At 33.8% G+C, this 15911-nt stretch overlaps 1 protein-coding gene across 1 annotated transcript in view; it reads left to right on the top strand.

Moving 5' to 3' along the window:
• LOC108772002 (tRNA dimethylallyltransferase, mitochondrial) overlaps positions 1–15911 on the top strand; it is a 119501-nt gene that overhangs the window by 56315 nt on the left and 47275 nt on the right. Inside the window, exon 4 of the mRNA XM_018537436.1 lies at positions 13054–13189. Coding sequence (XP_018392938.1) covers positions 13054–13189 — 136 coding nt within the window. The remainder of the gene's footprint in view (positions 1–13053; positions 13190–15911) is intronic.

The raw sequence follows: 15911 nt of genomic DNA, 5'->3' as shown, positions 1-15911 counted from the left end.
TACTTCACAACACCAAAAAAATGTCTTAAATCGCTACATTTGTTTCACAAGCCGAGATATATTTTATAAATAAATATAGTAAAATATGAAAGGCTCTAAGAATGAATTAATAACAAGAAACGTAAAATAATCAACAAGAGTTCGTGAGTGTTGGTGCACAATATATAAAAATATTTATTATTAAAATATTACATGAAAAAATGCAATGTTTCCATCATAGGTTCTTTTAACAATAAGCATGGAAGAAAATTAAACAGATAAACGATGGTTACAAACGTTGATATAGTTTGCGCAAATAAATTGGTTAAAATTGAAAAAAATTAATCGAATATCGCAAAAATGAAATAGAAACCATACAATATAAATATGTTTTTTAAACATTATAAATGCAAATAATTTTTATAAAATTGTAGAAATTAAACTTACGTTATTTTTAAAATAAAAATATAATTTCTAGCTGTATCTTGCTCAACCTGGAAAAAATGAATGACAAATTGCATGATGACTTGCTTTTAACCATTCATGAAATTCTATCGATCACACGCTCTTCGTCGTACACTTACATCGTTCCCTATTACATTGTGTGTACTTTATGTTATACGTTTACCTTTACCCTTAACCGTAATGGGATAACGAGTTTATTGCTAAGCGGATCGATTTGATCGCCGCACACCGCGATAATGCAGGCCGCGGTACAGCTTATTAGATGTATTTTATCATCTCGCGCTCTGACTTTCACGTTTCATGAAGAAAAAAAAATTATTTCCCTATCGCGTGGCCGTGACTATATTTCTTACCCGTTTATGTCGGTCGCGGCGCCGAGTTTTACGTGTTGTTTATTTCGTGCCCGATAACTCTTCCCACTATTCCCACATTACTCGTTCGCGCTGTGGTGCAGGCAGAAGAGCGCTAAACACCTGTGTTCACACCGACGGTGCCTAAGTGGATGTATCGACCTACCTCGAGAAAAGAGCGAGAGACCGGGGTCTCTACGGATCTCTCGAGCACTAACCCGAGCGTTTATTAGCGCCGGAGCCTAAATATGAACAGGTGGCCTACACCTTGTTTGACTATGAATTGCCGGTTGTCGATGATAATGATTGGAAGTAGCGCGTACTGCTCGGATCACGCGCGCATATGCGCCAGTTGAAGAATTTTGTGGCGGTTTTGAGCGTATCGCGATATTTTCAGAAGGTGATAGCAAAATGAATCCTCTAAAAGATTTCGCAGATTCAGTATCGTCCAAAATTGTAATGCAAAACACGGTAATAGAGGCAAAGAAATTGACTTTTTTAAACATGGAAAGAACGATTTTGTTGAAAAATCTAAAATTTTACTGGATATAAATATAAAAATAAATGTGTGGGATTATCAAGATATTTAATTATGTTAGAATTTAAAAAATAAGCTGCAAAAATTTTAATACTCTAGCAACTAGAGTTTTCAGCAAAATGATTTTATACAGATCTTTGCAAAATCCTTTTTTCGTGAACGATTTTGTTTCATGACATTACCAAAAACTAACAGCATTTTCAAACACTTTTTATTGTACAAAATTTCTCAAAAATTATTTATTTTTATAGTCTAAATAATTCAAAAATGTAATAATTATGTTATTTTATCGTTAATTATTTTTAGAAGAAAAATATACAACTTGTTACGTCAAAATGGATTTTTTCAAAGAAGTAAGTGATTTTGTTAAATCGCGAAGGGTACAATGGCTCATCTCATCTCGCAATTCCGATTAATTCTACTAAAATTTTCCGTTTCCTCGTTTTCTCGCGCAGGCGAGATGCTTACAGGTTCGCCGGATTCTCGAATAATCGTGTGCGTTGAGAATAGTCCTAGTTGCCGGCGACGACGGAAGCACTGTTAAACGACGGCACTATTATTGGAGCGCGGGTGGAATTACGTTACGCTTGTCTTTTATTAGCCGACGTTGCCTCGCCTTTGCCGCTTCTCGCGCGCTTCTTCCTACTTCAGTCCGTCGCGAGGCGAAACTCCTATGGGATGACTAAGGTCTGCTCTCTTCTTTGGCATCAGTCCAGGACTACTCGCCGCGCCGAGAGATAGATTTTACCCATGTTCTCCCTTTCTCTGTCTGTCTCGTTTTTTTCCTCACTCTATCTTTCTCTATTTCTCCGTCTCTTTATGCCTCTGCTTCTATTTCTCTCGGTCTTTCTCTCCAGTCTTGGCACAACCTTGGCCAAGCAGGTACTGTCATTGCCACTTGGAGTGGACTATCTCGATAAAGATCTTTTTTCGGCGAAATACTTTACAAGAGAGACGAGATGTGTGCCTGATTCTATTCGCCTTTGAACTTTTCCTCATAGTATAAGATAGCCTTTTCTTGACACAGTTCTTACTCGTGCTTAAAATTAATGGAATAATTTTGATTTTTCAAAAGATATTCGATTATACTCGGCTCATACATATATTGACTTTCTCTTTCATTTTCAAAAAATGAACATGAATTTTCACGTAATATTTGTATATATATAATAATATATTAAAAATACGTTTCTTTAGTCTATGGAAAACTTTCGGAAATAGTTAATTGGTGCATTCGTTGTAACGGAGATTTTGATTGTTTTAAGTTTTCAGTGTAGATTATACCAGATTTTTCTTGCTGCTAGGATGTAATATCTGCATCACGTAATTATCAATAACTAGAACGTTGGTTGCATTAAAGTGCAAGGTGCTCGAGAATTATGCTCCCCTCGTAGCGTTGCAAATGTTAACCATTGAAAATCGTCGATAGAAAGAAAGATGGTAATTGTGTATTACTACAATTTTTATGTGCAAATCTCTCCAAAGCACTGGTTCTCGCAGTTTCTTTTTGTTATAAATTACAAATTAGAGTTATATGAATATTCAACCTATTTTAACTAACGTAGACATTTAATTATACAAACATTTTGAAGAAAGAAAATGAGAATGAATTTGCAAATGAAATAAAATTTCAATGATATCAGTAAAATGTAAAATAATTTTTTCTCAAAAAATTTTATGTATTAGTCACAATAAAGTAACGTATTGAATAAATTGAAAATTATCTAGACTAGAAATAAAAAATCTTGAGTAAGAAGTTATACGATAAAAAGTGTTTAGGGATGTTGTTATAATATTTATTGTTACTCTATTTAGGTGAATCAATTAGTTGGTAGTTTGGATACGATAAATAAATCCTTGATTTTGAGGCAATAGAATAATTTAGTTGAAGCAAAACATTTGATTATAATAACATTGCTTCTGGTAAACAAGTTTATCAGATGTCAAGCTTCATATTAGAAATAAGTAATGTAAAATATTACAATAACCAAATGGTGCATATAAATCAGAAGACACAGTATATAAGTATCGCGTTAAGAGCATTAAGTATTTGCAACGCAATAAACATAAGTCGCAATCAATTGGAATGTACTATTTACCAAACGAAGTTGAAGTAAACGCAAATGTTTCGAGTGTAGATTTGAGTGTCTTCTTCACACACAGTGCGGAAGTTAAGTACAAACTGCAACACTATAAATACAGACTTAGTGTTGGTAGTTAGTACTTGACTTCTGCAAGAGGATTTAAATTTCTGAAGAGGATTTAAATTCAGAGTTGAAGCTTACATTTATTTCAATTTTCTTTGTTAAATATATCTCAATTGATTGTAAATAGTGTTTTTCGTGTTATAAACATTTAATTACGTACCAATTTTCGCGGAGACTCGCATAAGAATTTACTTTGTATTATATAAATATTAAGGGTTTAAGAGTTGAAGCTTATTTACTAGTATTATATATTTATTCTTGAAACCCCTTATACTTTTATTATATTATATTTTATTTTAATTAAAGGATTATGACATGTACAGTAGATCTACTGTTTGCTATAATTAGTACCAAATTTCTCCAGCGATCTCCCCTCTTTTGATGCCAAATGTTTAGACCTTCGATTCTTTAATTGTCGAAACGCAAAGAGAAATCGCAAATAATAGTAGAAGTATTACTATCTCTACCATGCGTGTGTGTACCATCGTGTATACCTACATATAATACCCCATAGTCGGCATGGCGCACGGCAGGATTTATGGCAACGTCTCGACTCGCTTGCGAACGAAAATGCGAGTGGAAAGTGGCCTTTTGCCGCGCGGAACGACTCGTAAAATTCTAATCTCGTATTATCTCTTAGCAGCGTACGTTCTCCTTGCATATTTCGCGTTAACCGCATTATACCTCGCGCAGCGGCGAGCACGATGGTGGCGGGTCGAGAAATCTAACGTAGGGGAAAGTACGACATAACGAATCACGCGTCGGGTGAACTGTTGCGGAGTCGTTCGCAGCGCGCGCGCCCGTTTGTCGACGTTCAGTATCGCTAGGATTTTACGCTGACCCCATTCCACCGTCCTAAATACGTTATGCAAAGTAACACCGCGAAGCACTAGACCGCTCTAGACGTGTTAGATGCGAATCGGGAATCGGAGCGACGAGTGACGAGTACAAGCGAGTCGTGAACGGAGCTTGGCTAATCTTCTTCTCTAATTACCTATTTGGTCGCGTCTTCGTGTATGGATCGATTCTGGAAAAAATAACAACTAAACGGTATCTTGTACACGGAAAGAATGATTTTACTGAAAGATTCAAAAAATTTTGCCGGACATAGATCTGAACATAATTTTGCTGGAAACTCAAACTGGTTGCTGGAATATCAAAATCTTAAGGCGTAATCACACTAGCGATTGCGCGATTGTGATTGACGATTGAGGATTACTTTTCAACCAATCAGAGCAAAGCAGTCACCGATTGTTTTGTTTCGATTGGTTGAAAAGTAATCCTCAATCGTCAATCACAATCGCGCAATCGCTAGTGTGATTACGGCTTTACGCGGCATTGTTCTCTCTCTCTCTCTCTCTCTCTCTCTCTCTCTCTCTCTCTCTCTCTCTCTCTCATCATTTTTTGATTGATCATGTCTTAATTGAATATGGCGTTTTTTTACATTACTTTGATGGTTTAAAAAATTATTTTACATATCCGGCAAAATTTTAAATCTTTTAACAAAATCATTCTTTCTATATATTAAATAAAAAAAAAAAATAATCGCGATTCCTGGAAGAAAATTCGCTAATTGTAAGCCAGGAAGCCGAAGTATAACCAGATCAATCGACTTGCAAGAATATCATTGCCGATGATATACGAATAAAATAAAGAACAGATAATCGATCAAAGCCGCACGCGTGCCTCGCCGATGGCACTCGCCGATGGATATTGGTTCAAACGCGAACGATTGACTTTATCCTCGATAAATCGAGCGATAGTGTTGAAATTGAATCAACCGGTTTTATTCTGTCGCTCAGATACGCTCGGACAAACTTCGCAAAATTTTAGTAGCTGTCTTCTCTTTCCTATATTTTTAAATAAGAGGATTATAACCATTCTTAAGATAATTTCATAAGAAGGAACACTTTAAGCCAGGCTACACCAATACGGGAATTAATTTTGTTAAATTTGCGTCGCGTTTCAGATTGGCAGTTTCCACTTGAAGTAACAAAATAACCGTCGAGGTGTAGAATCGCGTGTCGTAGGAGTGACGCGTCACAAGGTGTCGTTAAAATTGACTTGTCCCGGGAGAAAGTCCAGCCTTTTCCGTTCACCGCTCGCTGTCTTTTCCAATTCCAGTCGATTACGCGCCGCTGAGAATTGCACAATCGGTATCGGACGATTTACGGCCCTCCGGAGAAAAGAAACATAAGAAATAGCGAATCGAAGCTACGATGCGGATCGGTGTACCCGTTCAGTAGATACCCGTTTTTTTTCCTCCTGAATTCTTCCCGTCGATATCTTTCAGCCAGACGATCATCTTTGTATATCTTAACGTCAAGATATTGCATTTCGGCAGATTAGATATGCAGATTGAGACTGGTTTAACCCGAAATCAAATGGGTTATCTATGTTAATATCTTCAATTAACTAGTTTTTTAATCATCGATCCGTCTACATGTTAAAAATTTGACATACCGAACTCTATATAACGCTGATTCATTGTAACAAGTAATTTTTTACAAGATTCCGTTACCAGTTCAACATAAATTTATCAAAGTAGTGTACCTACTTCGTTTAATGTCATGATGATGTTCTCAGTTTTATATGTTATTTGGATGCAGTAATTCGCATGCATCTAATGTAATTATTGAAATATTAGGATCAATTGTATTTATTAAAATTCCAAAAGAATCGGTAGGTTTAATTGTTTTTTTAATTTATAATATTCAATAAAAAATTTTTATATATTATATACAAATATTCAGTGATAGCTCTTATACGCACTTGTAATTCTTTGATTTAGTATATTAACTTTAGAACCCATTTCATTCCGCTTGTTTAATATGTATCAATTTGGAGCTCCGACTACCTTGGTGTTAAAAAAAAAGCACTCAACTTCTTCTTGAAATGTTGTAAACAAGTTATTTTGTGCTGTAACGTTCTCTTTGACGTATAATTTCTACAGAGAAATCCGGACTACAGATCAGGCTGAATCTTGATGATAAAGTCACGAACGTGTCACGATACCAGTATCTGTGCTGCAAGATATTTCGTAACGAATCAGCTTAATTAAAACGAAGATTGTTTAATGAGAATTCGACCTCGTCGAATGTCTATCTTTATCCGAGCGACTTCACATTTTAGCAGATTGGGCCTGAATTTGCCTCAATAATGTGTCTGATGAACCGACGAAACTTCTGCATTCCACCTCAATGTTGCACTCGGAATTTCGTATTTGGCGAGACTATATCTTCGAGAATCATCGAGATGTTCCGCACGATCGACAGGACGATTCCTACAAGCTGCTCTGTAGCTTTTCGCTTCAACGACTACCGAGAATATATAGTTGTGCTTAATAAGCATGAATTGAGAATTACAACGTCAGTCGCGAGAAACAGTTACTATATAATTAAAATGGAATTATATTTATGACAGTACATATCGAATAGAATTGATTTTTTAAAATTAGAAATACAAGAAATTTTTAATAAAATTTATTATTACTTTTTATACATAACGTACTAAAAAGATCAAATAATAATAATGAAACCAGATGATAGTTATTAAAAATTGAATGCTTTCGTGAAATAATTTTAATTAAATGTTTGATTAATAAGTAATTTAAAAACTAGTAGTCTCTCTATTTATGAGTAGTGTTCTAATCTCGTGAATAGTTTAAAATAATTCATATCCTAGTTAAAACTGGAATATTTGAACAATCCATATAATAATACTTCGAATATATAATGAAGTAATATAATATTATAATTTACTTTCTCATGACCTAAAAAGGATGAATATTAACGAAGGATAAAACTGTCTCTGCTCCAAGCTCATTAATTGTTTATGTTGATAATTTTATACAATATTTGTACTACTTTCGCATAAAGAGCGGTATCGTTTTCATTCAGCATGAAAAAGCGCTTCACAGTTATTCAATGGTTTGAGATACCGTGCGTCGTATGTCACGATGTATCATTTTGTTATGTAACAAAGAAGCATTCGATGACATTATCTCGTTAATTATCGTAAAGTACATCCGTTGCATATCAGAGAATATTTATGACTCTTTTGAACCTCGATGATACAAAAAGTCACTGCACCGTGTCGTAATGTCATATTGGCGAGAGAATCACACACTTCGTGCTTTTTAATGAAGCTACGACGACATTTATTTTATTAGCCACGACGTTAAACGTGATGTGACTGATAAGTGGGTGGGTGGGCTTGACCCAATAATCGCAATGGCCCGATGAAAGCATTGGATTAATTATCGCCGAAATACTATGCCGGATGTTTAGACGTTAGGGCTATGATTACGAGTGGCGCGCTCGTTCTCATGTAAATTCTGAGAATAGGATTAGTACGCATTTAAAATTCGCGCACAGCTAGCAAGTTTTGAATCATTCACGTTTCAGACTCGTAATTAAGAAACGTTTTCATCGTCATACGGAAAGAACGATTTTGCTGAAGTACTTAAAATTTTAACTAGAGATATAGATTTAAAAATAATTTTGTTAAACTGTGTTAAAATTACAGTATGGAACGCTAAAGCATAAAAAGAAATTTTGCAAAAAACTTGACATTTCAGTAATCAGCACTATTAAATCTATAGTATCATAATGATTACATTTAAACACTATATGGTGTGAATTTGACGCTATTGTGAGATTTAGATAACTAATATCCTCAGATATTGTTTGATTTATTAGTCTCATGATTCTGTTTAAGAAATTGTCTTTTATCATTAAAAATTTGCGCGTTAAATTCTATGGTGATTCGTCGACTAAGGCGCCTCAGGCGTTCATATAAGAGATTAGATGAAAATAAAAAAGATGGCTATAACGTTCACGAGCGTATCATTCATTACGGAAGTAAATCCAGCAAAACAAAACAAATATATATATATATATATATATATATATATAAAACTAACGTATTCCATTTCTGAATTACTATAAGGAATCAGGGATATAACAATACATTTCTTAATAACAATAAATATATTGTATATATTATAGCTCTATTTATGCACAGTCTTCCACGCCGTCTATTCTTTTTTTGACTCTATCTTATTCTATATTGTGTCAAATTTAATACTATAATAGTTCTTAATTTAACTATTGTTTAGTTAATAAAGTGCAGTAACGACTTAGATTAAATTTGATATTTATGGATTTAACAATAAATTGATTATCGTCCTGTATAATTATTTTGATAATCTAATAAAATTATTTTCAGATTCGTAAATTAAATTTTTAGCTTTTTTAGATTTTTAAATACATTTAAAAAAAATCGTTTTATAAATGTATTTACTGCATTTTTCTTGAATACCGCTTCCTCAAATTCATTTTCATTTCGCGAATGAGAAGTATATTGTTCTTGATTTCATCAGCGTTTTGAACATTCCAAAAAAGAAAAAAATTCCGACCCAACAGGGATCTCAGTTTCCTCAACGGTGGCGGATTCCCGTACACGATCGGATTTCGCTTACCAGGCTATCAGATACGCGTGACACGATGTGCGACATTGCACTTGCATAATTTCGATCTCTTCGTTCCGGATTTTCACACTACGTTGCGAGGGAAGGCGACGTGATTCGAAAACAGTTGCAATTCACGCATGGCTCCTTAACACGTCGCTTCAACTCCGTCCATTGAAATTCCTTAGCAGATCTGCGTACTAATGCCGGGCATGTGTACGGTATGCAAACAATGAGATGGAAATGGCGAAGCGGCTGGAAAACTTTAAGTTGCTTGCGTGAAGGAACTCTGCACGAGAAGATTTTTAAGGTTGTTACTATCACCCTTTACTTAAATGTAAAGTTCCTTATATATACTGTATGTTTTACAGAGATCTTTTAATAAACTGTTTATTTAAAAGTTATTTTCTCTGGTAGAAGATTCTTAATATAATTCTACACTGTGAAGATTGCATAGAAACGAGAGTAGCTTTTAAAAGTTTTTGATAAAAACTTTGATCATCGACGATTGTTTTTGAGAATAATATTCTATTAAATAATTATCTATTAATACTTATATTTCTATTAATACTTATATTTCTATTAATACTTATATTTCTATTAAATAATATTAAATTAAGAATTATTTAATTTATTTACTTATCTTCTATATAATTATTATTTTCTATGTGCTCTAAATTGTTTTATTTTTTATCATAGAAAATATAAGAAATATTTAAAAATTATTTAGTTGTTTTAGATATAGGTCTAAAAAGAACTACGTTCGATATTTAAATAACCACTGTCACAAAATTGTTGGCAATATTACCATATATTTCATTCTACACAATTAAAACAACAAAATAAGACTCAAACATAGCCTGAGACATATTTTAAATACACAATTGAGAAATCGCGTTTACTAAAATGTATGATAGGTTGAAATTTGTTGTTCTCTGTTGCTATTGCTTACTGTACTTTTTATTTGTATCTCGGAAGTAACTAAAATGAATTTTATTTCGCGCGCACGAACGAAATAATGAAGTTAGCAACAATAAGAGACATCAAATTCATTAAAATTAATAGTAGTATGATTCAACTTTACCTATTCTTTCAATCCTATACAATCGTTTTTAATTCTAATAATGAATTATATAATAATTCTTTGGTAACAAAAACTCCCATACAATTAAAAATTAACTTGGAAAGAAAAAGGAGCACTAGGAGTTAGGCACAGATAACTTTACGCAAACGCTGATATTTATCAAGTAAACTTATTTATTACAAAAATTATTCTTACATTTTTCGGCTCATTTTTAAGCCTTCTTCAGAGACAATGGAAATTTACATAAATAAAATATAATTTAAAATTGACAAAAGGATTAAAAGATGTTTAAACACCGCAAGCTTTCTAAGTTAAAGTGATTTATAAAAGACGATCAAAGAATCTCAATATCTCACAGATGTTCTATTAGCCACTTTCGTCCTACAGCCTAACCTAGGCTAATAAATTTCGCTCGATTGTCAGAGATATTCGGTCATTTACCTCATCCACGGCGCCTCCGAGGGGAACGATGCATCGCCGCGCCATGCATCCAATTTTCATCCTTTTTTTCTCCTTTTATCCCGCCTCTCGTCGGACTTGCATAGAAGGAGGCGTTGACGACTGTCACGGAAATAGAAAGCGACGTTCAGACGTCGTCGACAAGTTCGTCCGTGTTAAAGCTACAGCTTTTACACTTCTCTCCCGGGACTCGTGCATGAGATCCGTTTACTTGGCGACGACGGCGACGACCCAGTCACGGAATTAGGTTCGACCCTCAGTCGTCGATCGGGGAAGCCGGGGATGATCGTTAATTTCAGAGACAGCTTTGGCCAGGCTTATAGAGACTTTTGTTTCCATCACCGGCCGGCTCGTGTCAACGCATGTATTTATACACGCACGGCGACACTCGACATATATTTGTCATGCCCTACCGCATGCACATTCCCATTCAGTCTTTTTCGCTCCTTCTGCAGATAGGTGCAGTTAAAGATCCTGTAACGGAGTCTGATCAGGAATGATTTTATCAAAATTCTTATATATATATATATATATATATAATGTAGACAAACACATACCTTTTTGTTTCGTAAGATTTTGACAAAATCGTTTGTGGCCAGACTTTGTTTTAGAATCTTTAGGTACAATTTGAGCGAAAAATCAATAGCGCAGCATATTATGATTGCGCAAACAATCGTCTTTCAGACGTGGCGACATTAAGTACAATCACATAACGTAAATCAAGATGGAACTCATAATTAGTTTGTGTCGCACATACTCAGCATTTATCAAGACACGAGATTCTTGAAGATTGTTTAGTACGTACTAGACTAGTATTTGTTGTTAATTTAATGCTGGATTTTATTTTAAAATCGAGATAAGAATCACGTGGTATTATAGCGCGTAATACACCGTGTAATTAATGAGTGCGAGACGACGCCCGCTAATTATCAAGCGCCATTGCAGTCTTCGATCGCTTGACGAACGAGTCTTTAATAATCCGGCTCACACTTTCACAAGGGAGGCGATTCGCTCGCAATCTTTCTCTTTAAACTGCGGAATGTCTTCGCGTGTGTGTGTGTGTGTGCACTCCCTCGTCGTTCAACATAAATCTTCGGCGCAGGTTTGATCTCCTTAAGCATCTGGTCGAGAGATGTCAAGACGATCGCTAATTACGAAAAATTCCTCTCACCTTCTCTCTCTCTCTCTCTCTCTCTCTCTCCTTTTTCTCAAAAAAATTTTCAAAGATTTCCACTATTTTTTTAAAACTTTAGTATATTTCAAAAATGTTTTTTATGTATCAAGAACTCTAGGTATTCACAAAATAGTTCTGTTAAGCTGATCAGAACTATGCGACCTTGAATTTCGTTACTTAATTTCGTTATTTAAAATGTTAGCACCCCATTTTTAAAAAATTATTAAAAAATGATTATTAAGCGCATATGCCATTAAAAATCATAGAGAACTCTTCGTATCGTCAAAAAGAAGCAGGAATTATCATCAGAACTAATTGTATCTAAAAATTAATTCTTCAAAACTTTTTAATTTTTTTTTTTATTATTCGAAAATTTTTTTTACATATCAGGAACTCTAGGCAATCGCAAATCGAAGCTATTAAGCCGCTCAGAACTATTCCACCTCGAAATTCAATAAAAAGTTAGCACCCCATTTTTAAAAAATGTAAAAAAAATGTTTATTGAGCGGAACTCTTGTTATTAACTATAGGGAACTCTTCGTCTCGTCAAAAGGAAGTGGGAACTCTAATCAGAACTCCTGAGTACTATAGTTGGGGTGCTAACTTAACATACCCGATTATTGGAATATCAAAACCTTCTGTAGCATTGCTCTCATTATACCTGAGTTTTCAATAAAACTATTTTTTCTTTAACAATTTGAGCGTCCTGCTAATAACTATTTTAATGATCCAATTATTATTTTCAAATAATATTATATTTAAATATTAAATTTTATAGGACCGTATATGTGAGAAACGCAACCAATAAGAAATTGCCTTTAAGGATCAAGCTGGATCTTACCTATTATAATTCCGTGTGAATTTATATACTACGTATGTAGTATTTTAAACTGCGCGCTGAACAATCTTTCGGTCTTGAAACGTAACTCTACGAAACTACCGTAATAATATCACGAGTTAAATGTAGTATATATATAGCAATTTAACAATTTTTTATGCTCTTTACGTATCTTAAATCGGTCTTAATAATGTTGAGTGATAAGTTAAAATCTGTAAATAATTAATTCTTATTGCGAAAAATATTACCTCGGCCGAGAGTCGAACCGGATCTCTTATAATACATTCCGTGCGAACGTCCAGTTAGACTACCGAGGTCTTAAATATTCAAATATGTATCCAGAAAACTAAATTTTCGGACTTTTTATAGACTTTACTTCAGTAAAACTGTTTTTTTCTATATGTGTAGGAATTCAGATGTAATCAATGAATTGATCTCGTGATATTATTGTATCATGATTTGTCAAAATCTTTTTTTAAATTGTTGCAGATCTTTGGAGATTTTCCACCATCACGGAAAAACACATTCCGAGCTTCTGAAAGCCCAACGTATCGCTGGCGGCTGTGGATTAGGGGGACCTCTGAGATATCCGAATATCATTATCCTGTGGCTACGCTGTAATAAGGTATGTTCGACATGCATGATACGTTCTTTCGATAGATTAAACTTTGATGTGTGTAGTACATCAACGATCAATATCGCCCTATTATTGTCCTGGACAGATCATATGATATATTACCAAAATAATGATGGAACTATGCCCTCTGTTTGAGCTTACCATCGCATTTCTCAGATCATTACTTTTCGCAATTTGTCTCTGTCAGAACATTATATGATATTATTATTTTACTTCTCGGTTAGTCGTTTCTTTGAATAAATATCATAACAGGTGTTTAGATAATAATAACCGTAGCAGCTAGTAAATGAAAAAGGAGAGATTATAGCGTTTATTGATTTTCGTGTATAATTTTATTTAGGATGTCATAAAAATCTAGGTACTATTTTATTTATTAGAATAGAGAGGTTAAAGTAAATGAAATGCACATTAGATTTTTTCTTAAACTTCTCTTGTATAAATTTCCATCGAATATCGTTCGAAAGCGGTAATCGTTTCTGAGTTAACTAATACCTTTTAGTGACTTTTAGTATAGGTATCTTACATAAAACATCTTAGTCTCTTTATGAGAATTCCTTACGTAAAACATTTTTATTAGAAATATTGATTTTTATTATAAAAACTGCGAAGTTATATCAACTTAATAAAAGTAGATATCTCTTTTCGTAATAATGATTTATCTTATTCTTGTTCGTTCTTGTAGGTTCTTGTTTGTCTCTAAATTTAGTCTTTTTATTTATCTTTAAATTAATGTCATATTTTTACAAAAAAAATTTACCATTTACTAAAAATATAAAATATCTCTGACAAAAAGATTATTTATTTAACAAAATAAATAATTTTTTACTCGATCGTTGATTTTAAGTAAAAAAAAAAAACGTTCACGTAATCGTTGTTGATTATAAAACACTATCGCGACATGTATAGTTAAAGTTTATTGTGTCAGGTTTGTTTTATCGGTGTCCCAGAAGCGTCGCGCTAATCGACAGCGCTCATATTCAGTGCGTCGTCGTGACAAATATTTTATTTTACGGATGCGATAGAAAAATCCGAAGGACAAGAATTATCGCCGTTTACACGGCGGAAACGAGCGGGACCATCAGCGTGTTAATTGTCAGAGATTACATTTGACGCCGCTCGTTCTTATCTGATTTGTCGCCATCCGCAGCTTGCTCGCAAAGCTGTTTCGGGTTAAGGACGAGGATCGGTATGGTATCGCCCGTTCATTTTCGACTCTAGATCTTGACTAAGAAGCAACTATCACGCTCTCAGCAGCGTACTGCCCGTTTTCCTTGATAAACGATAAAGTTTATCGCCTTCGAACGCGGTCCGGTCTGGTTTATCGTCGCCTCCGATAGGTTGGGATAATCGATGGTGCCGCTTTCAGCAGCGCAGATATTTTGTGCTGCCTACTCTCTCAAAAGAAATCGCTATCCAAGGCTTCTCATGAGATTACAGAAAATATCACTCGGCTAAGCTAATCCAAGCTCTCTCAGGGAACAAAGATGTTAGGTGAAATAAAAAGTGAAATAAGAAAATCTCAAGTTACTTATATCTTTAGTAACGAGGATTATTTACAATATGGCTCTAGCAAATATATAAACGATTTTGCAAAAATTTTTAATAATTTAGCTAACAATAAGTACAGATCTGAAAGTAATTTTGTTGGAATTATCAAAATTATTATATAAGATTTTCAAGCTGGTTTCGATTAATATGTCAAAACTTTTTCATGAGTATTACTTATTATGTTTTGCTACATAATTATTTTGATTGTCCAACAAAATTATTTTCAGATCTGTAGGTATTTATAATATCTAAATTTTTATAGATATTTTAGCAAAGTCGTTCTTTTCTATATCTTAGCTATATTTTTGAGTATTTCAGGAAAACCAGTTTTTGTATGTAGTTAAAAAAATAAAAGGCACTTCAAACTTCGAAGGGATGGTTTTTCTAAAGTATCTAAAAATTTAGGAATAGAGTTAAAAATAATTTTGTTTGCAAATCTCAAAATATTGTAATTAGGTGGAATATCAAAAGTTTTTCCAATATTGCTTATGGTACTTGAGATTTCTACGTAACTTTTTTAATAGTCCAACAAAATTATTTTTAGATTTGTAATTAGTTAAATTTTTAGATACTTTAGCAAAATTGTTCTTCTCATGCAAAAATTATATGTAGAAAGTAGATATTAGAGTGTACGCGAACATTCCTATTAATTGTAATTTCGTGCAACACATCTTTTTGCCGTACTGTACTTATTTCTCTGTTCTGATTGCCTCTCAGAATTACAGTCTTTTCAAGATATTTCATAAATAAGATATTAAATTATAAGTGTGCTGAATGACATTTCGAGAAAATACAGGTTAATCACGAAACGATGAAGTTGCGATTGCACTGAGTGCAAATTTATTTGATGTGTAATCAGCGGTGAATTCGGATAAAAACGAATAGAAACTTCGATTTTAGTACGGTATTACCTCATCGGAAATGTTTACTCAAGTATGGCTTTAAAAGCGACAGAGCGGAAGTGACGATCGATAGCTACTGTCCAACGAGAACTATAATTTCAATAGCACTTTCCACATTATTAATTTATCCATGGTTCTGCTACACCGACTCTCTGGTAAATATGAAAACAAATTAAGAGATATTTTCTGACAATAAATACCGGCCTCAGAATTGACTACAACTATGCGAGATATCTTATTTTGACAGTTGCCAGACCGGT

Source organism: Cyphomyrmex costatus, unplaced genomic scaffold, assembly GCF_001594065.2.
Source record: "Cyphomyrmex costatus isolate MS0001 unplaced genomic scaffold, Ccosl1.0 scaffold172, whole genome shotgun sequence".
In the NCBI taxonomy this organism is placed as follows: domain Eukaryota; kingdom Metazoa; phylum Arthropoda; class Insecta; order Hymenoptera; family Formicidae; genus Cyphomyrmex; species Cyphomyrmex costatus.
The sequence above is the reverse complement of the archived record's forward strand: the minus strand, read 5'-3'. Positions and strand labels throughout refer to the sequence as shown.